General features: G+C 33.3%; 2 protein-coding genes across 2 annotated transcripts; both read right to left on the bottom strand.

Annotated features, from left to right (window-relative positions):
• Positions 1-16,723: 16,723 nt before the first annotated feature.
• On the bottom strand, positions 16,724-19,234 carry LOC123690118 (proteoglycan 4-like). Its single transcript, XM_045632984.1, has 4 exons — positions 19,219-19,234; positions 17,730-17,847; positions 16,990-17,657; positions 16,724-16,920 (listed from the first exon to the last, which is right to left on the bottom strand). Exons 1-4 carry the CDS (start codon positions 19,232-19,234, stop codon positions 16,724-16,726), a joined length of 999 nt encoding a protein of 332 aa, XP_045488940.1.
• Positions 19,235-19,799: 565 nt separating this feature from the next.
• LOC123690105 lies at positions 19,800-21,229 on the bottom strand. Its single transcript, XM_045632923.1, has 5 exons — positions 21,166-21,229; positions 20,766-21,072; positions 20,641-20,697; positions 20,147-20,308; positions 19,800-19,857 (listed from the first exon to the last, which is right to left on the bottom strand). The coding sequence occupies exons 1-5, from the start codon at positions 21,197-21,199 to the stop codon at positions 19,818-19,820; spliced, it is 600 nt and encodes a 199-aa protein (XP_045488879.1). The 5' UTR covers positions 21,200-21,229; the 3' UTR covers positions 19,800-19,817.
• Between the last annotated feature and the right edge of the window lie 2,908 nt (positions 21,230-24,137).

The following is a 24,137-nucleotide window of genomic DNA, read 5'->3' on the forward strand; positions in this document are numbered from 1 at the left end:
AACTCTAGAAATTGTAATTTGTATGAAGATATAATACCTGCTAATAGTACTAAATTAATAAGAGTTCCTATTGATACGCTAGATGGTGATGTTTTAGTTCAAGAACAAGTTATCTGTAATTGTATTATTCATGAATGCATTACATCTGTCAAAAATAATCGTGGTTATTTAGAAGTAGAAAATCCAACGGATAATGATATAATACTTTCCTTTGATCATGCCGCACATGCTGAAATATTTAATGTTGAAAGCTATGATTGTCTTAAGCCTAATCGTGTTGATGATGTTATCTCTCGTCTTCGCACAGACCATCTTAATCCTGAAGAAAAAGTAAATTTAGTATCACTTTGTTCACGTTATGCAGACGTATTTTATATTGAAGGTGAACCACTTACCTTCACGAATAAAATTAAACATCGTATTAAAACTACTGACGAAGTACCAGTTTATACAAAGAGTTATCGTTATCCATATGTACACAGACAAGAGGTTAGAGATCAAATTGGCAAGATGTTAGAGCAAGGTATAATTCGACCTTCGGACTCAGCCTGGAGCTCTCCTATTTGGATTGTACCCAAAAAGGCTGATGCTTCTGGGAAACAGAAGTGGAGACTAGTAATAGATTTTAGAAAAGTAAATGAGAAAACTATAGATGATAAGTATCCCATACCGAATATTAATGACGTTTTAGATAAGTTAGGTAACTGCCATTATTTCACTACGTTAGATTTGGCAAGTGGCTTTTACCAGGTCGAAATGGACCCTCAAGATATTCATAAGACAGCTTTTAACGTAGAACATGGGCACTTTGAATTTTTAAGAATGCCCATGGGTTTAAAGAATAGCCCTTCAACTTTTCAGAGGGTTATGGATAATGTTCTTAGAGACCTTCAAAATGTTATATGCCTAGTTTACCTCGACGACATTATAGTTTTTAGTGTTTCATTACAGGAACATATGGTAAATTTAGAAAAGGTTTTTAAAAGATTAAGGGAATCAAATTTCAAGATACAAATGGATAAATCCGAATTTTTAAAGCTTGAAACTTCATATTTAGGGCATATAATTAGTAAAGACGGTATTAAACCGAATCCTGACAAGATAGAAGCAATTAAAAAATTTCCTTTGCCTAAAACAGCCACTGAAATAAAGCGTTTCCTTGGTTTAGTCGGTTATTATAGAAAGTTTATTCCTGATTTTGCTCGTATAACAAAACCTATGACGCAGTGTCTTAAAAAGGGATCTAAAATAACGTTTAACGATTCAAATTACATAAATTGCTTTGAAAAATGTAAGTTATTATTGATTAATGATCCTATTTTGCAATATCCAGATTTTAATAAAGATTTTATTCTTACGACTGATGCATCTAATTTCGCTATTGGCGCTGTACTTTCTCAAGGATCTATAGGTAGTGACAAACCTATAGCATATGCATCAAGGACACTTAATTCGAGTGAAATTAATTATAGTACAATAGAAAAAGAACTTTTAGCAATAGTGTGGGCTACTAAATATTTTAGACCGTATTTATTTGGCAGAAAATTTAAGATTGTCACAGATCATAGACCACTTCAATGGGTTATGAATCTTAAAGAACCAGGTTCTAGGTTAACGCGTTGGAGACTTAAATTAAGTGAATATAATTTTACCACCGAATACAAGCAGGGCAAAAAGAATACCAATGCCGATGCTTTATCTCGCGTCGAAATTCACAATGAGGACGTGAGTTCCATCATAGTAAATACATCTGAAAGACCTCCATCACAGTCTGATTCTGCCACTGAAACAGTTCATACCAGTGACGAAAACCCAATTCTTGAAGTTCCTATATCTGACGAACCGTTAAATAAATTTACGAGACAGATATGTTTTGTCCTCGTAGGTGATATTAAAAAGCGACCAACTGTAACGAAACCTTTCGAGACACATACAAAAACGACTATACAAATTACTGAGACTAATATTGACAATGACGTTATTAATGCAGTTAAGGAATATGTAAACCCCAAGGTCAAGACAGGAATCTTAATCCAACCCCCATTAGCTATGTATAAAATAATCCCCATAATACAAAGTAATTTTAAAAATTCCGCAATGAATCTTATTTTAACGAAAACAGAATTAGAAAATGTTAAGGACTATTTACGTCAACAGGAAATTATACAAAAATACCATGAAGGAAAAACAAATCATCGTGGTATAACAGAATGTTACTTAGCATTATCTTCCAGGTATTATTGGCCTAAAATGAAGGATAGCATTTCAAAATATATTAACGAGTGTAATATTTGCGGTCAAGCCAAATATGATAGGTGCCCAATTAAACAGAGGTTCTGTATAGTTCCACCCCCTTCTAAACCCTTTCAGACAGTTCATCTCGATCTTTTCACAGTTCAGTCAGAGAAATATCTTACAATAGTCGATGCGTTTTCCAAATATGCACAAGCTTATCATTTGAGAGATAGCACAGCTTTAAGCGTAGTTCAAGCTCTTCTTATATTTTGTACCCATCATGGTATGATGTTAACTGTAGTTACGGATCAAGGTACTGAATTTACTAATCAAATATTTTTAGAATTTGTTCGTCTTCACAAAATTCAGCATCATAAGGTTCTAGCTCATTCTCCGAATGACAATGGAATCGTCGAAAGATTCCACTCAACTATCCTTGAACATCTAAGAATATTAAAATTAGAGAAACCAAACGAACCGGCAATTAATCTTATGCCATATGCCATTTTAGCCTATAATAGTTCTATTCACAGTTTCACGAAATGTAGGCCATTAGACCTAATTACAGGACATTTTGACCCTCGTGACCCTGTAGACATAGACTTAACCAAACATTTATTACAACAGTATTCTCAGGACCATAAAAGACGAATGACTCAAGTATATGAAATTATTAACGAAACCTCCTTACATGACAGGACTCAATTGACTGAAAACCGAAATAAAGACAGAGAACCTGAAAAAGACTATACCCCAGACCAACAAGTTTTCATACGTAATCCCATGGCATCCCGACAGAAATTAGCACCACGCTATACGCAAGACACAGTGCTCGCGGATCTTCCCATTCATATATATACAAAAAAGAAGCGTGGTCCCGTTGCAAAATCACGCCTTAAGCGAACTTCTAAACATCCCACTTTGTTACAGGATACTACTATGGTTGACGCTACTACACATGACACAAGGACAAGAAATAATACTTGACTCACTTGACAATGGACCAGGCTTACTTCCTTTCAGACTAGGACCGGCAAGGATTATCTCGCATTACCATTCCTTTATTAACTATATTGATTTAGAAAACATCCATCTTCAGGTTGAATCGGTTAAATCCCAGATGTCTAAACTAGCACCATTATTAAATAATAAGACGCGTTCTCTATTTGATCCTCATTTGAAACATCTTAATAATAAAATAGCTGTAATTTCAAATGAACTTAGCATGTTTGAGTCAGTACGTCGCAAAAGGGGCCTCATTGATGGTTTAGGTTCCGTTATCAAAAGCATTTCTGGTAACCTAGACTATACGGACGCATTAAAGTATGAACACGCGATAAATATTTTGCGCGATAATGAACATAAGTTAGAAACAGAACTTAACAGCCGTGTTAGTTTAAATAATGTTAAAGTAATGATAGGTAAATTTAGGATTTTATACTCTAGTGATAAAGTCCTTGACGTAGAATTTAGACAGTTTTATGAAATAATTAAGTTAGGATATTTTTACTCAGAGAGGCAAGTTGTAATAGTAATAAAAGTTCCAATTATTGTATCCTATACCTATAACCTTTATAAATTAGCTGTTGTCCCGAATAAAAACCATTAAGTCCTTATTCCTATCTCTCCATTTTTGGCAATTTCTGGAAAAGACTCTAGGTACATAGAGACAGAATGTCCGAAGTTGAATTCGTGGTTTCTTTGCACCTCAAAGCCAGATTATAAGAAGGTTAAACATGATTGTATCCAGCAGTTGATCACCCATCAGGAACTCAATCAGTCCTGCCCCTTAACTTCAGTTGTCCTGCAAAATGAGGCTTTAGAACAACTCGATGACAAGCATTATACAATGAGTTTTCCAACCTTAACGAAAGTTAAATTATTCTGTGGACAAGAACAATATAGGACACTACAAGGCACCAGGATTTACCATTACTAATGTGAATAATCGGATAAAAGGTCATATTGTGAAGATATTGGAAATACCACAACACATTGAATCTAAGTATAGTGAACAACCAATATTAAATCTGGCATCTGTAGACTTGAACACTTTCCACAGTCTTAACACGAAGATGTCTATGCAGCCTCCGGTACATTTAAACCAATATGAGGATATAAGTTTATATCATACTACAATACCTCTATATATAGTATTGGTGATTACGATTATATTAGTTGGTATCATAACATATAGACGAATGGGAATTAAATCTGAAACAAAAGGACATCCTGGAAGAGAACAAGTTCCTGAAGACCCCAGTCTAGTTAAAGTGAATCCCGGACACATTTCATCAGCTACTCTCTCAAACAAAGTTCTCGAATAGTCGCTGATTTTAGGAGGGAGGTGTTACGAAGTCCTATACCATGGAATATGCACTTCAACTTATTATTTATTAAGTATTACACGTCCGTGAGGTTACACGATGTCAGCAGTATCGCTATGTCGCAATTTATAATAAGAACTACACGTGCCTCACGTTGTGCTTTGTAATCAATATAGCCTCTTTGTGTCTTTTATTATTTTATATAATGTAGCATTCAATTTCCTCACTTCGGATTGACTAGCTGTAATTTTAATTATAATTTTAATTGTAATTTTTTTATTTTAATAAATAAGTTTAAAACATTTGGTTTTTTTTGGAACCTTCGGCTGTGGCCTTCGTAATTAGCATTTCTATTCAGCTCACTTTGTTTTGGGCTATTTTTCCATCCTTTCTTAGCCACAAGAAGAGCGGTTTCTTGTTCTTCTTCACACTGTAAACTAGCTTCTTCATCTAACAAACGAGCAGTGAGATTGACAAGAGTCTGTTGCTCTGGATCCAAAGACATCCACGCTTGACGGAGTGATCTATACTTATGAGGCAGTGTTCCAAGTATTTTTGTTATCACAGCCATTTCACTAATACTTTCGCCACTTTCTTTTAACTGCTTGGCCAATGATTCCACTTTAGAAATGTGTTGAGCTACACTGTCATTTGTAGACATTTTATACTGATAAAACTTTTCATGGATCAACATTTTACATAATTCACTCTTCTGTTCGTATATTGATTCAAGTTTTGTCATTATTTCCTTAGCAGTTTCACAATTTTCTATTAAAGTTATTTGTTTAAAGTCCATCGAAGATGTTATAATAAACATGGCCATGCCATCATTCTTTGTCCATTCAACATTATTTCCAGCCGGTTTAGGCACTGAAATATCAATCCCTTTTGCTTTTAGGGCACACTTTATCTGGAATTTCCATTGCCTAAAGTTATTTCCATCAAATTTTTCTAAGTTTATTGACCGCATTGAATCCATTTTGAGGTTATTTTGTCAATTTCTTCACAATACGATTGTAACTTTTTCTTTGCTATTTTTCTTAAAACTTTCAATTGCAGAATCTACTGGGCCCATAACCTGAAGGATTATGGGTCGTTTATCAAAGAAACGATAGTAATTAGCACAAATATAACTTTTATTTGGTAATAAGATGAATGACAGCAAGAACACTTAGTTACAACCAATCTTCATATATAGTGTTGCCACCTAGTTAAATTTTCAAAAACTATTTTACTTAAATTGCTCAATAAGGCTTAAGACAACAATAGATCAAGTAAATTATAATAGTAAAAATTATATCATAATCTTATCCCAACAATGTCAACCCTCTGATTATTAATTCATCTTATATGGAATAGTACGCATACATATTCCATGGGCGGCGGTATCACTTAACATCAGGTGAGCCTCCTGCCCGTTTGCCCCCTGTTCTATAAAAAAAAATACATGAAACGATGAAGTTCTTTGCTTTTAGGATAAGGATTTTTCTTTCGCTAAGTAACTAGGCTAGCTAATCTGATTTTTCATTTACAATTCAAAAAAATTTAATACATTTAACTAAGTAATACTGAAATTGGCTGTGATGTGTGATGGTGTAAAAGTAAGGGGGTTCCCATGACGATTTTGCGCTCTTCGAAATACTCATTTTAAGCATAATACACAAACAAGTTAGACTTAAATATTGGTAGTTGTATGTCCGGGCTGCGCGATACAAAACTGAGTTTTTTGCATAGTTATTGGTGGTGTGAGGAAAATAAAAAAAAAAGCAAATTAATGGACAGGACAGATCAGACCAATCCCGGAAAATATGAAAGCATAAGGTTTTCTGTGGAATTTGTAAAGGTGGTTAATTTTATAATAAAATAAATCAATGGCGCTACAACCTCTTTAGGTCTTGGCCTAAGATTCCTGAATCTGTTTCATGATCATTATTAAATCTAATAGGCAAGTAGGTGATCAGCCACCAGTGCCTGACACACGTCGCCGACTTTTTGGGTCTAAAATGTCGGTTTCCTCACTATGTTTTCCTTCACCGTTCGAGCAAATGATAAATACGCACATATAAAGAAATTCCATTCGTGCACAGCCCGGGATCGAATCTACGACCTCAGGTACGAGAATCACACGCCGAATTATAATAGTTTTTTTTGTTGAAATTTTAATTTGGCTGCGACTAAATAAATAAATCATTTAAATAATAGTAGCTCAATTGTTAATGAAGCAATAAACTCTAAATTCTAGGTTGTAAATTCATGTTCAGGTTTCAGAACAATTAAAATGTTCCTGTGTTGAAGCCGGCGTGTCTCAAATCAAAAATTATCCAGATCAGAACTGATCAAGCAAAAGCTATCCAGACGCCAAGAACTATAAGGGATTGTAGTCTGTGATCGTTACCATTCCGACTACAAACAAAAATTATTCCCCGACTATTATATATCCTTTTCTTTGCATAATATTTCAGCAAAAGTCAAAGAGATTTTGTTAAGTATACCCATACTTTTGAAATGTTTTATTTGATATTGGCCCCGTTATTCTTACGAGACGAGTTTTATTTCAATTACTCAACTTCTTTACTCGAGTACTTTGAAACTTTGTGCGGTTCGCCTTTGTTACATCGTTGTCAATATTTTATATAAATATTAGTGATTGAGGTTATCAGACACAAGATTTTAAATATATAAAAATTAATTCTTTGGTGTTTATTTTGGAAAACCGTATCCATGTAAAAAAGGTAGTATATATATACATAGTAGGGCTAAACAAAATTCGCGGGGCCAGCTAGTTTATTATAAAACAGGGCTTCTTTGCAAAGAGATTTAAACAGAGGTAAGTTGTTATGCGTATTCCAATAATCAATTGTCAGCAACGAGATTTTGTGGTAAATATAACATGATTTACAACTATATATTTAGATAAACAACAAGATTAATTCTAAATGAAATACACTAGTGTTGTCGAATTCTTTTTAGGAGTAAATAAATATCATTAACTAAATGGTTCACAATTTAGTTTTTTAAAATATTCGATGATCAATATTTTTAAAAACTAAACTAAAGTATTAGTTAAACAAAACCTTTTAATAGTATAATTGCAAGGGTATATTTAATTATTTATTTATTATTCATGGTGAGGAATGAAAGCAGAAGGTTAGCAAAGATAAGAAAAGCAAGAGATTACGTTTGGGTGGATGACATAAATAGATTATCATTGGGATAAAATAGCGAGCATAAATCAAAATGGCGATTGGAGTAAGCCTTTGTCCAAAGACAAACTGATTAGTTCATATATTGTAAAAAAATACGAAATATTCTTATTTATTAAAGAATTGCGCGTTGTTCTCAATAATGTAAGTGTGTGCTTCTATTTCATCATGCCTCCATCTGATAGAGGATAAATCTTTGATTTTAATTATTATTAATTTTCTATTAATTATTTAAGAAATCATGTGGAACAATGTTGGTTACAGCTCCTTACGTTGTGTGTGCCAAAAAGAGTTTATTGCCACACACATTGTACATTGTGTTATGTGAATAAAGGATTTTGAATTTAAAACCTCTGTGTTTTTATTTTATATTTTTGTTCATTATTCGATAATGTTCCGTTACAATAATTACATAAGTTTCCGTTGACTTTAAATAACTGTATATTTCTGTGAATATTATCAATATTTTTATCAATCTGCGACAACCCTGGAAGAGGGCCTTAGGGAAATACTATGAGGTTTGACAAATCCTCATACAAAAGTAAAGTTGTCATTCATAAGCAAATTATTCTATAAAGCAACTTTTGGAGAAAGTGAACTTCAATTTACGTAATGGATACTGCAATTGGGTCACTTCATACTTTGTCAAAGGAAATTTTATCCGTTTGTTAAAAGCCACATGAGTATTTTAAAATAAGAATCCATTTCAAAAAGGTTTTACAAATTAATTAAAACATATCTGGATACGGTTTTTTTTAATAAATCCTTTTTGCAGAATCAGCAGTTCTGCTCAGCTAGCTGAAGTAACGTAAAACACCGCTTGGAAACCAGAAAGCCTAGACCCAAAATCTCGAAGCCGTGTGTAAAGCACAGATGGCTTCATCCACTTGCCTATTAGTCAGACCTCAGACCAGACTAGATAGTCTTATTCGATAGTCGATTCTTAGAATTATATCTGCTATTTTGCACAATTTAAGGAATATGTTTATTATTAAATAAGGTATATTAAATTAGGTATATCACATACCGAGATTTTATCTATCGATAATAATCTATGTTACGAGGAGTCAAATAAGATTGAAATATTGCAAAATATACAGCATGATATTGCGGTGTATAATAATACGGTTGGGAGAGATTTAGAGGCACGATAGAGGCGAGGCGGACCAATCCCGGAAAATATGAAAATTGGAAATACCTACTTTATTCAGCCAAATAAATTTCGATTCCATTTGTAGGTTTGATGCAGGTACGCCGCACTTACATTTCAATAAACATTTTGATATCAGAAATTTTCCCAAAATACAATGCATATTAAATATGTCATTAAAAGTATGTTTAATTGTTATAATTTTCGCTGTACATGACTTTATTTTAATGATAAAAATCTAATGGACATGAATGCGGTGAAGAAATTCATCGTGAAGGCTTCCAATCTTTGACCCAAAATTCGACGTACGTCTGGCAGTGATGGCCTATCATCTATGTTTAAATGAAATTATAAATTAAATATATGCAGAAATATGTACCGTGCACAAATTAAAGTTTAGCGCCGTTCGATGTTGCAATATTTACATTGTGGTATGTTAAATGAAAGTTTCTAGCTATTTGAAACTTTTATTATTACTAGGTAGGGGACTTGTAAATTAATTTTCCTTTTAAATTAACACATTGATAGTCTTTTTCTCTAGTCTGTTCTTTGGAGAAATTAATATTAATTAATCGTTTTTATCCATTTAAAATGCTGGAAGCATTTAAACCAAGTTATTTGTAAGTAAAATGACAGGTGGAAAAATAAAACTAGGCACTTCACGCCGCAACAAGTAAAATTATGCACTTTCAAAACATGACAGTTACATCTGAACAATGCATTGCCAAAATTCGGAGAAAAAGAAATGGAATTGGAAAATTATGGAGGAGCCTTTTGCCGTAAAAGAGGCCATACAATACTACACCCCTAAAAAACTTAATTTTTCACAACTAATACTCATAAAATACTGTTAATTAACCTGTAAGATGTTTGTGTGAATTTATAAAGCTCTAGTAATAATAATCTTGTTTGAAATTGATTCAAAATATCTAACTAAAAATCTGCTTTTAAACAGTATTTTTTAGTTAGATTAGTCAATCGGACGCATTGAAAACTCTTGATTAAATACACAGGTATATTTTATTGTAACGTCGGAAAAGGATCAGGCAGTTTTCACTTGGAGATTTCCCTTTCCCAAAGTTTAATATGTTTCCAAAGCTATTCCGCCTGACGCATTTTGTAATTAGACCTTCCGATACATTTGCGTTTCATTCTGTTTTGCTTAATTGTTTGGACGTATATTTTCTACTAAATGAGCACAGTTTAATTTACTGTGATTTTGTCCATGTATTTGACTAGAAATTGAAAGGTGCTTCATGCATTATTCAATATATTTTTATGTAATAATTTATTAGAAGGAGTAAACTATTATTACATATTTCAACTAAGTCGAAAAAGGTTACACATATTTAGAGTAAAAAAAGAAAACATAAAACTAATTTTTTTACGCGAGTTACATTTACAAAATTTTAAATGCGTTTAATTACAAAGGAAGCAATAATAAAAAAAAAACATATACAGCTTCTCTGTGTCGTAGCTAATATCTTCCATTTGCCATATTAATGATTTTAGTAGGTAAGTACTTGTCGTAACACTGACAATTTTTAATTACGGTGGCACAAGAGAATTTCGGTTTCAGCATAGGACGGGTATTAACCATGTTCTTAATATTGTTAGTGTATGTACATAGTTTTAAATCGATTGTAAAAAATTGTTTTTGAGTAAGTGGGTAAAGATGAAAGACGAAAAAGCGTTGGGCGTCAAATAACTGCGAATTTCGGGTTGTTTAAAATATAAGTTGCGTTGTATGTGATTTGCTGTTTGTTTTCAAAAAATACGACATATTGCCAATGAGTATACTCGTAGTTGACTAACCGTTAGAAGTTTTGTTTTATCGTACAAATTTGAATCAAAATACTTATTATAAACCACAAAAATACTGATGGAGGAAATGTAAAATATAATGTAATTAAGTGTAATGCTCTCTTGAATGTAATAAAAGTGTGTCGATAAAAGATTTAGAATCATATGTTATTTTTATCATTACATATCGTGTAATGTCTAATATATGTAACAAAACATCTTCCCATTTACAAGCTAAGAAATTAAATCGACAAACCGACTCAAGGAAAATTATTTGAAGAAAAGAGGACATTACCTTATTATATGCCCTGACATCTTCTTCAAAGAATTAAGACTATTTTAAAGTTCCTTTCATTAGTTTTCAATAAAGATTATTCCAAAAGTTCATATTATAATAATTACTGTTAGATGACTTACTTGGGTTAAGGCCCTATGACCCCATATGGGCCAGAAGGCATCTGGATGCGTAGAAAACCTGTCTTATCAGTGCAGTACTATTAATTACACTCTACGTCTCTCCACCTTCCTTCGTCTCTGCAATCTTCGTTGCCAGGATGTGAAGTAAAAACAAATCAATAATAGGCTAATTTTAAATCTCTCTCTCTCTCCCTCTATCTCACCATCGACTACCGCATATATCATGGAGAGTCTCCTGAAGAATTGTTGCCAGAAAAGAAAATAGTATACCAGTCCCTGAAAGATCGCCAATTCAACTGCTCGCCGTTAGCCGGGGGCGATGCAGGCTCCCATGGGCGGCAGTATTCACTTTATAGGATGAGCCTGCTTTGCCTCCAGTCCCAAAAACTAAAATATCTAAACCACGTATTGCTACACCAGAATAAATTTATGATACTGGTTTTTCTTTAACGCAAAATTGAATTGGGGCAGATAAATTTTTAAGTCTCCGTTATGATATTTCTTTATACAGCAAGTATAAGGATGGCCTTCTGTGGCTGACACAGAAAGTAGAAGATTTGGGTCTTAGGGCAGGATTCAGGCCGTATGTCAAAATCCAAACGTTTTTATCGAATCAATGAATGAAGATCTAAACATCTTTTATTCAACTAAATTAACATGTTTCCTACCAGTTATCAAATCAAGAGCTAAGAACGGACGAAACTAAAATCGCTCAATTTACAAACTCTTTGTTAGCAGCTGCAACCATTACATCTTGCTTTTATATGTTAAAGTAAGAATACATAATCATTGAATATAAAAACATAAGAATAGCAAACGTTAAACATCACACTGTAGGAGCAAGTGTTAATTGGCGACTTAGACAGAAAAGGTAAACCCAGGGTTTGTACACACTACCTTAGGGTAGATAATCGCTATTTAAAAATGCTTAAACAATTTTCAAAATTTGAGTTAAATCTATTGTCGGTAACAATAATGTTTTTCTCGTTTTTTACAAACACCAACAATATATTGTATAAAAATACAATGAATTGTTCCCATTGATAATAATTTTTAAAAGAGACGTGGACGTAAGGAAATATCTATCTATACCTGCCCTGCCCTACTTACCTTTTGACCTCTCAGTGGATTTGTCGCTGTCATCGAAATTGGTTATGTGATTTGTCTTCGCGGTGCCTATCCCTTATGCGCGCATCTTAATCTTACGAATAAAGAAGTTGTGCTTTGTAAACAATTAAGATGAATTAAAACCTTTGGGGTACAAACTCCAATTAACTACAGGTACAAATAAATGTAAATGAATATTTGCAAACACCTGTTGAATTTTTTAGAAAGATTCATTTAACATAGGCTACACACACCTTAGATATAAATAAAATAAAAGAATAAATTAGTGGCGCTACAACCCCTTTAGATCTTGGCCTCAGATTCCTGAATCTGTTTCGTGATCATTTTTAAATCTTATAGGCAAGTAGATGATCAGCCTCCAGTGCTAGACACACGTCGTCGACTTTTTTGGTCTAAGACATGTCGGTTTCCTCACAATGTTAGAGCAAAATGTTAAATGCGCACATAAAAAAATCCATTGGGTGTGCACCAATGCCGGTGTCGACCTACGACATCAGACTACGAGAGTCGCACGCTGAAGCCACTAGGCCAACACTGCTCCTACACCTGCAGTATACACCTTAGATATAGTTGAGATTTATTTAAGTATTCATACGACACTCTGAACATCTAAAAAGTAAACAATCGTATTAATCTTAATTTGGTTGATTAAGTCACTTAACTTAGAACTTACGTGGTAGTAGGTACGTCCCGATTGTAGGTATTCTTTTAATCCTAACGAACTAGGCAAGTGCAAGGCACGTATCGGCGTTTTTTACCGATGTCTGAATGAATTTGCAAGAGTTTTAAGTTTATTGACTCTCACTGATGTTAAGTGATACCGTCGCCCATGGACACTCTCAACGCCAGAGGGCTCGCGATTACGTTGCCGGCCTTTTAAGAATTGAATTGGTACGCTCTTTTCTTGAAGGACCCTAAGTCGAATTGGTTTACATTAATATACATATGGGCACTGATTTCTAAAGAGAAAAATAAATGCCATTACGGTTAAAACGCGTACACAGACTATGTCTGTTATATTAGTGAGATAGCAAAAATGCATATTGGAATCAGCAATGCATAAACCGTGACTCGGCAATCTTTTGCGGCAGCTTTTAGAGTATTTTCATCAATATTTTTATAACATTTTTTATTCGAACCAATTTTTCCAATGCCGGTGGGAATTGAAAAGATATTAAATTGATAATTAAGGCCGTAAAAATTCTGCTGTGTACATTGTAAATAAAAAGTGTTGATTGGCTTTTTGTTCTCATTATTTGTATATAAGTCCTTGCAAGATATAACTTCCTGTTCATGGTTAGATATTACTCGTGTACTCTTAGATATTATAGTAAAAATATTTGTTTTATTAATAAATACGATAATATGTTTTATACGCTTACACTACAATACGCTTTTTTAATATATGTTTTACTGGGTAGGATAGTAATGATAATATATTACAAATTAACCTTTATTTTTTCTAAATTATTCGTCTTCCTTTTTGTGGTTTGTAAATACTTACTACTTACTTTTAAAACTACTTACTTATGACTTACTTTAATTTTATTAATATAAAACATTTATAACAATACTAGCAGATTCAAGCTTTGCTGTGGCTAAGGGTTTTGTTATACATATTACATTGAAGTACACTATTCAAGGAAAACGGCAGGAGAACTTATGTAAAAACATGTGAAACATTGGTACTTTTAACACAGCGCCATCTGTTAGAATTGTATCAAATAATAAACAAATATTTGCAATAAAATAATATTGCGGGTATAAACTGAGATGTAAGCTATCCTATCTTTTAAGTTAGATCAAACTGCACACGGTGTGCAAATTTGTTTGATATTGGTTCAGTAGTTTAGGAGTCCATCGCGGACAAACAACGTGACATGTGATTTATATATTATTAGGATTGTGACAATTTTGCTCTATAAATAATAAATGAATAAAAAACAAAAACTAAACATTTAAATTTTAAAAAGATCTTAGATATTCATTGCCTCAAGTTATTCGAAATAATCGAAATGATTTATTTCCTGATGAAAGTATGACGGCTTATTTACTAACTGCCCTAGGCTTTTTCTGGGGAGGTGTGATCCATCATCTTCAGGAGTTAAGTTTCTGTCTTGAAAATATTTGTTTATTCCTCCATATATATTACTATGATAGTAATTTAAAGGTTGAATTGATTTTTGAAGATTATAACTATTTGGTGCAATTAGCGGTGGTTTTGGTAAATTTATCTGTGAATTACTGGTAATATCTTTTGAAGGATGTCTGGCAATGTTTTGATTAAATGTTCGATTATCTTTTCTTGACGTTAATAGGCCAGTTACTCTCTGTACATTATGCATACTGAGAGCTCGAAGCTCTGGCATCTTTTCAAAGTCATTACCTACGGCATTGTTTTGTTTATTAGGTGCAGCTATTGGTCTTATCATTGCATTATCGTGATTTTGTAATTGATTCTCCGACGGCCAAAGTTTGAAGTTAAGATTATCATTAGATGCCTTATACTTATTAAAGTCTCTTCGGTTTTGTACCATTTTGTTTTGCGCTTTCTCCATAACGTTGACGATGTTTTCGATCTCTTGCAAAGATAGCGTCGGTGCTGTAGATGCAACTATAGAAACTTTGTTCTCGATATTAAATAGAACTTCATTACTTTTCTTTAAGTAGTCGTATTTATTTTTATTTGATTTAAAATATTTTAAAGGCGATCTTACGGACCGTTCCCAGAATGATCGATGTGAGTTATCGTTAAAGAAGACACTTTTATCGTTATTTTGTCCCGTCGGCTCTATTTCGATGTCAACTTGATTTTGTGAATCAACGTTACGTATAATAGATGCGATTTGTCGTCCAAGGTTTGTATAATAGGTGTCATCGGAGTTTTGTCTTCTTGTTTCAATAGGTGGGTTAGGACCTGGTTTCCTCATTTTATGTGGCTTTCTTGGCATATAAAATTCCAATTCTTCTTCTCTAGAATTATACTCTATTGGAGGTAAGTCACTTGATTTATTCAGGTCAATATGATGGATAAGTTCACTGATGTACTTAAAATCTACATTATCTGCCTTTGCTGCATAGCGTTGTGGGTTCGACTGGATTTCATTATTCATGGTTTCGTCGTACATGTTTTCTTCTGCAATGGGTGTTTCAACAATTTCATCGTCATTGGCATTCTGAGGACCATAGGGAGCCCTCAACATATCTGGATTGTTTATTCGTTGTCGTGATTTCTGTAATAAAGTTTTTTTAGAATTAAAATGACTAATGAATGAATGGTTTAATCAATGAATAAATTCAAAGCTATCGTTACACGTAATCAATAAAGCTTTTTATAGATTTAATGAAAAAGTAAATGATCCAAATAATTTGTATGACTCAAAATTTAGCGATTAAAAAGAGTGGCGGATTTTTTCTTGTCAGTTCTTCTGGCCTACTCTACGCCCTTGAGTTGCGAACAGGTAGTTTATGTTAATTTAGAATCAATTTGACGTTCATAATTGTACTTGTTTACCAATTTTAAATAAAGTTATGTTGAGTTTGAGGTTGAATACATAAGACTGACGATTATCACACACAAGAAAAAATTGTAAGGAAGAATTAATGCCCAATCATATTTTTTCCTAAGGGGAAAAATTATAGATGTTTTCTTTATTTATGTACAAAATTAAAAAAAAAAATTAAAGAACTTACCATCTTTTGCCGATAAGGTTGCATTGGTTTTCTGTTGATAACAAAAATGTTACAATGAGATGTTAAAATACAAATGATGTCTTAGTTTTATAAGAATAATAATTATGGTTAAGAGTATTCTTACCCCATGATAGGCCTTCTTTGAAAACTTGGCTTTTGTTTTTTTCTTTGCCTATAGTATCCGGCTCTTTCTCTGAAAATGTTTTTTTTTAATTTAGAAAAATGAATGTACCTACAATGTTTTATCTATATTATTATAATATTAGCGACCCGCCCCGGCTTCGCACGGGTGCAATGCTGATACTAAATACACTACAGAAAATCTGTGACCGTTGTATATAAAAATGTGGGTTATCCATAGGAGATAGACATATACCATCACGGACTTTTCTGTAGACCTTTTCAATGTACAATACTTAGCGCATTATTTTGATAAAACTCGTAGGATTCAGCCTGCGTTTGCAATGTAAGCGGAAAAAATGTAATTATTTACGACATCACATTAGAAACCTCAAAAATAACAGTACTTCTCCACTATTTAATGGATGTTATTATACATATAAACCTTCCTCTTGAATCACTCTATCTATTAAAACCGCATCAAAATCCGTTGCGTAGTTTCAAAGATTTAACCATACAAAGGGACACAGGGACAGAGAAAGCGACTTTGTTTTATACTATGTAGTGATAGTGAAGTCTCAACGTAAAGTGATGTTATTGGCTACTTTTTGGAATTTACCCAGACAAAGCTGCGTGTTAAAATTTTCTTACGGTTTTGCTGGATCTTGTGTCGTAGCGACAGCTTCTGTTGCTGGCTGTGCTGTTGTTTCTGTTATAGGACGCTCAGAAGTATCTAATTCAGCTGCAGTTGTTTCGTGACCTGTTATTTGTGTTGTTGCTTTTTCTATTGTACTTTCTTTCGTGGTAGTAATCGGAGCCCTAGTAGGACTACTACCATCTTGTTCTGAAATATATGATAGCATTGATAAAATATTCATTGAAAACTTTCATTTGTTAGTATCAACAAACTTACCAGGACAAGGAAAGACAGGCATTGGTGGCACAGGTACAAGGGGATACATAGGCATAATAGGTGGTGGTGGAAGACCAATCGGAGGATAGAATGGAGTGTCCATATTTGGCAAGAATATAAAGGATGGCAACGGCGGCCTTGGTTTCTTATTTATAATAACAATTTTTTTGTGCCCATGCTCTTTGTCATCTTTGTGTTTGTCTTCTTTATGTTCAATTTCGAAAGATGCGTCACTTTCATCAGAACTACTCGAGTCACTGGAGTCTGAGTGTCGTTCTTCAGATGTATCGAAAGCACTATCATCTTCAGTAATTCGGAGTAATTTACGCCTCAAACTTGATTTCCGGCGCTTTTGTTTCAATTTTTTATTCCTTTTTTGAGACGATCTCTTTGCTTCCAAATTTTTAATAGGTGCCACACCGCTACGTCGAGTATCAACAGCTTCCTTTGTATTATTAATTACTTGGTTTTCAATTGTTTTAAAGAATTGATTGTATAACCAGTCACCCAAATCATCAGCAGTTTTTGTTATTTCATCAACTTGGTTATTAATTGGGTCCATGTTTGTGATTGGTGTGGGTTCAGTTACTCCAATTGTTACGTATTCTATATCCGTCTGCATGGGTTCTATATTATATCGTCGTCGATAATTTTGAGTTAGTTTTACGCTGCAAATGAAAAATGCATTCAACATATCCAAACAACATATATAATTATTTACAAGTAATCATAAAGTATACCTAGGTTCACATATTTTAGTATCTGTATCAAAATAATATCCGGGATGACAATGACATCCTATGACACATCCGGGAATTTCGTCAATGCAATATTCAAACCTTCCGTGTTCACCACATTCTATGTAACATGAAAATAAAGTCAACCAAAATTTAGGAAATTAACATCTAACAAAAAATGTTAATGAACTAAAGGAACACTGACACAGTGGCCAAACATTTTAAATTTGTTTTAATTTTATTTTTATTGTTACTGTGTAAGTTAAGAAAATGGTAAAATTGATAATTAATTAGCAAATTAACAAAACAAAAAGAAAGTTTAATGAATCATGTCATTTGTCTTAACGATTTTACGTTCACCAATAAAATTCTAGCGATACACTTTGCCTAGATTTAAATGGCACATTTAACTTACTACTACTAGCTACTAGATGACCTCTATTTAAATGTTAAGAATTATTCTAATCATGTATGTAATTTGTAAACATTTTCTTAAAATTAAAATGTGTTGTGCCTTTCTTATTTCAAAACCCGCGTACTTGTTCATCTAGACGTGATAAAAGAGACGTACAATTAAACTAGAATTCATTGTCTCGTGGGCAGTTAGTCTCTTTTATTTGACAGTACATATTTGAGCATAAGACAGGCGTTGCTTAAGTGCTCATGAAAATATAAAGTTTAAATCTGGAGTGAAAATTTGTATTTTTAGGAAAGTAGTTTACGATTAAAAGGACTCCAAGAAGAATTTAGAGAAATTATTTTATTTGCTCCATTTCTTAGCACAAGAAGAATCGTTGGGCAAAGAAAGTTAATAAATACAACTGAAATATCGCTTTCGGTCAAATAGTGTTTACGCTTTGATGAAAACTTTTCGTGGTTAGGTACATTAAAAAATTTAGGTTAGATTAATTAAAGAAGAAAATAATAGAAACATTTAGTTAGATAGATTGTTCTTTAGGAGTTTTTATGTATTCGTTAACAATCACGTATATGAGTTCACGTGACAAATTTCTATTAAAACACTGGCGAGTCACCCTTTGAGTCAAATTTATGCAGCCTTCCTCATGAACCTCTATTGATAAAAACCTATATCCATGCAGTAGTTATTAATTTAACAGACGTGGCAAAGGTATTTATTTAATATGTACTAATACTTAGTCACACCTATAGAGCAGCATAGATCTATGGTTGTAGGACGGGGAAAGTCACTAACGACATCCGACACCTACTCCAAGTCTTCGGTTTCTAATGGCCCGAGAAAATATCTAATAAGCTATTTTGGCAGCGCTGCTCAAAAACACCGATGAGGAAATGGATAGACTCCAAAGAGATTTCAATTATATTCCCAAGCAGCGTGGAACCCTCAAGGAAAGCGGAAGCGTGGCCGTCTCAAGAAAACATGGCGTCATACAGTTGCAGATAAGGAAAGAGAGCCGGAACGACTTACAGCGAGGTTAATTATACGAGGCAAGCGAATGTTATGGTAACTTACTATGGACGTTTTCCATTATAGGACAGTAAAGGCCTGTTTCACAATGTATGGATAAAGTACCAAATAGCTGTGCAACACATAAATTATTCGAAAGATAAAAGTTCCGCAAAAGATACTTTGCGTTTCATGACGAATAGCGCTATCTGACAGTCGTGAAACACAACAATAGTGTTTATCCTACTAATAAGTAACATATAGCTTATTTGGAACTTATTCGGACATTGTGAAACAGGCCCTAAGTCAAGTACAATACGTTGTACTTACCATATTGACCTTCACACGTTACACAGTTTAAAAACAAAAATAATAAACTAAATCCTCTTTTCTTTGACATTGCAAATATCAAAATCAAAATAGAATTAAAAATTTTGAATATCGAATACGGTTTGCGAGCCCGTCAACATGGTAGAGTGACGTGCACAATGAAAGTTTTGTTACTTGTTGCAGATTACTAAACAATAGTTTCAGTACAGCTGCAGTAAAAAACAATTTTTCTGAGTGGTTTTGAATGGAAACTACATTTTTTACTATGCCATTTTTAAGTACTATTCACTAAAAATAAAACGTATTTTTTGATCACATATTTATTTCATATATTTTTACACATCATCACCCAAGTCTGGTATGCCTTTCAAGCCCCTGGAAAAAAGATTCTATTATAAATAAACAACATTTTCACGTTATCCCTAGATTCCATATAAAAACTAGTGTAGATGTTTTTATCCATAAAAACTTGGCAAAAGTAATCGCTATTGATATTTTCGACATAGAATTAACATGTGAGATAGATGTGATGTTCGTAAAATGGGTTAATTTCTACGGAGTTAAATTTCTATTCGGAGTTAAATTTCGTAAAGTGGTGGTTTAAAAATAGAATATAATTTCACTTTATTCAACGGAAAGGTACCAAACTCTTAATGTTACGTACTTAGTGCAGTCCTCAGGTAGGACACATTTGTGAGTTCTATCATCGCGTACATACGGTTGTGTACAGATACATCCGGACTCACAGAACGGATAGCAGGGCCGGAGTCTTTCTCGTGGGTTGTCACAGGTTATAGCAGCGCAACCAGAAAAACATGCCTCGTATCTGAGTTATTGGAAATATATTGTATATGTATATAATTAGGTTGTGACTTATAATATATATGATATATATACTAGTTTGGAATAAAAGTAAAAGTAAAAAAAGTAAGTAATAAAAACAAAAGTAAAAGTCGTTGTTAGTAAGTAGTATATTATAGTATAGTATATTATAGTAAAAAGTAAAAAACAGCTGAGAAGACAAAGAGATTACATATTTTATATTAAATGTTTCTAATAAAACAATCCATAAAATAAAATAAAAACGCTTCCTTAATTTTAAGAATGAAAATCTACTTGAATTCACCGACTTCCACCATAAATAAATAAATTACTCACCGTTCGTGAGGTCTTTCACAATTCATTGAATATGGCTTCCTCTCTATCTCCTTGTCTCTGTCAACGTGATATTATTAATATTTTTATAAGTGAAGACTTAAAAAGTATTAAAAAATATATATTACGTTTGTAAGTGACCAATTTCAGTACTCCTATATCTTGCTTTATCTGTATCCTCCAATTGTTTACCAATTCCATAACCAAAACTATCATATTCCTTTCTGGTAAAACCAGCCTTGTCGTCTGTATCATCTAGATATCTAGGGCTTTCTTCATATTTTCGCCTTTCATCCCAGTCTTTATGGTCTTGGTCAAAAGATTTTAAAAGTGCTTTCTTTCTCCAATTGCGTCTATCGTCTATGAATGAATGTCGTTTACTATTGTCTATGTCATCGTAATCATAGCTTACTCTATTCGCATCTATAATGTCATCTGTAATTTTGTCAGGTTAAGTAAAGTTCAATTTGAAATAAATATTTATAGTTATAGTTCGTGGAATCGTTTTTTTTTTAATTTAGAACTTACAAAATAAAAGAGCGAGGAATAGCAGCTTCCTCATGTTACTTGCTTATCAGAAACTGGTAGCGTGTTTATGATTACTGTAGCTAACTGAAATGTGTTTATTAAAGGAGAAAAACCAACGGAAGTTAAACCATAAATAGTTTTTTTTTTATAAATATCGATTGAGTACCTATATGATCTTCAGTTTTAATCAATAAAATAAAAAAAATTAACGATTTAAAGCTTTTTGAGAATGAAATTCAAAGATAATATTCACTATGTATTTTAAAGTAATATTAAGTTAGACATTTTTATATAGTTTTGGTAGCCAATCGAAATGCGTCTCCCGGTACTAATTTTCTCGGCTGCAATGCCCTGATTGGTGGAGGTGCAATCACGATGTTAAAGTAATTCCCCATCCTAGATACATCAGGTTTTTGCTTCTCATCAGGACGTGGAGCTTCAGTCTCGTTTAATTCCAGTTCATCGCCCCTACCTTGTCGTCTTTGGGCTTGAGATCTGCTATATTTCATAGAAGATTTACCAGACCGCCTTGTTGGCACTGGTATACCCATTTGAGTTCTGAAATAAAACAGATGATTTTCATTGTGTTTTTCATATTCACGTCACGCAGTACGACTAGTTTGTGGTGGGGGGCTTGTGTGGGATTCGCTTCAGTGCATACCCACTAAAACCACACGGTGCCACCAGCAACCACCGGAGGCAGCAGACGGTAACCTACTCCGCATACCGTATGATCAGCCGTTGAAGTCATCGCCACTTTTAGCCTTAATGAAGTGAGGATCATTTAACACATTAAAAGTACTAGTTTACAGCAAAAGAAGTCTAGTATACAACATTTCTTCAGTTCACACATCTGTACTCACGGGGAGCAATCGTGTGGTAGAACACACTGATGCGTACGGTCATCCCTCACGTAAGGCTCTTCGCAGATACAACCAGGCTCGCAATAAGGGTAGCAGGGTCGTAAGTGGTTTCTAGGGTTGTCACAAGAGATCTCGGCGCATCCACCGAAACATGGCTCGAATACTTCGTTGGGCCAGTAACAAGCTACGAAAATTAATGTATTAAATGTAATGCTATGATAAAGGTTTGACTCGTATATATTACGAGTAGGTGATAGGGGTACGTATTTGAGATTATTTTAAGCTCCAATATCCATAACGGAAAAGTGATTATTATTAATATTATTAGCTTTTTTCAAAACAATAAATATACTATTTCTTAAAAAACTATCAATGTAGGTATATATTTTTTGCTTCGGATTATAAAAAAACGATTAAACACTTACTTATCAACATTAAAACAACGGTCCAAACTTAGAAATGATAGACAGAACACGACATTATTTAAAAAAAATCGTTATGAAACTATATTTTAAAATCTATTTATCATTCGAACGAATTAATACGAATTATTAATTATACAGTGCACAAAAAGGTATTACAGCTAATATAAACATTGACTATTGAGCTGTCCAGACAGGTAGACAGTCAACGTAGTGAAGAATCAATAAAGCCTCATTTACAAACTGACGTTCCATTAAAATAAATGTCATAACATCAAATAAATATCGTAGCAAAGGAACTAATTTAACTAACTAAACATCTGAATAAATTAGATTAATTAAACAAATTTCTAACCTTTAATACTGACTTAGAACTTAATAATATTGCCACAACTCACCTTTCATTATCTTTTCCTCGTCTCTGCAGTGAACACTTAAAAACCCCATAAAAATAATGTACGCCCTCATAATTAATATTTGATATACTAGCTTAAATAAATGTCCTTAATACCTAGACATATGAACTAAAATGGCGTTTAAAATTAATAATTAAGACAGCATGATAAGGGTACGTGTTTGGTAAACACAACGAAAGGCTATTTAAGCCGCTTTTGATTGAATTATAGCCTTTGCTACCTGCCTCTAGTGCGGTCACGTTTCGCGAAATTCCGAGATAATGTGAACATAATAAAGTGCCACAAAATTTATAAGGTACACGTGATGTTTACTGGCACAGTAATATTATTAAAACATTTTCATGTCATTTTGACGTTCACCTATTTTTTAATATTTTCTGCTTTGGAGTCTATGCTAGCAGTCTTATATATAGACTAGGTAATACTGCAAATGTAGAAAGTTGCCTCTCTACACATCGTCGCATTCGATGGATACCATTGAAAAAAGCAAGCAGATTCATCCTTAGAGGTCACTTCTATGGCGAAGCGAATACCTCGAAGGGAATTTTTATTCTTGGAAATAAATTACAGTCGCAGGGCGCGAGGTCAGGACTGTATGGTTGATGACTCATTATCTTGACACCTGCCATAGTCATTGTTGTGGTGAAAGAAGATTTATTTTTATTATTTATTTCCTTGTTTCCTATTTTTATAGTAACTTAATACTAATACAATAAGTAAATTAAGCTAAAAACATAATACAAACGATCCTGCTTCGAGGGTGCTGCTGTCGATTTTCTAAGGCAACAGGCAAACAGCGATTGACCTGCTGTAACTGTCCTTTCATCTTCTAGCACAACTGTCGCGAAATGACAGATAATTCCCAGAAACAAATGACAAATCAATGCAATATACCACATTACGTTACCACAGAGTTCTAAAATTGAAATTCAAAAAAGTTTTCATTAGCAATGTTTCTAACTGGCCAGTTCGAACATTTTCAGTGTTACCCACCTATATGTTTGTCCATCGAAGAAATTTAATAGATTTATAACCTCAATTTTAATTTTAAAATCTTTTATTCGTGTAGGTAACACGATGTACGTCAAAAAAGAATTATATATGAAATGCATAAAATTTTACATTTACTGCCATTTCTCAAATCACGAGCATAGAATGGAAGAGAAGAACTGGCAATAAACTCTCCGCCACTCTTTTTAATCGCCATTTGTTTTACACAATGTTTCTAAGGAGCAAGCAACTATTTTGTAATGGTTGCACCATTATTATAT

This window comes from Pieris rapae, chromosome 21 (genome assembly GCF_905147795.1).
Source record: "Pieris rapae chromosome 21, ilPieRapa1.1, whole genome shotgun sequence".
In the NCBI taxonomy this organism is placed as follows: domain Eukaryota; kingdom Metazoa; phylum Arthropoda; class Insecta; order Lepidoptera; family Pieridae; genus Pieris; species Pieris rapae.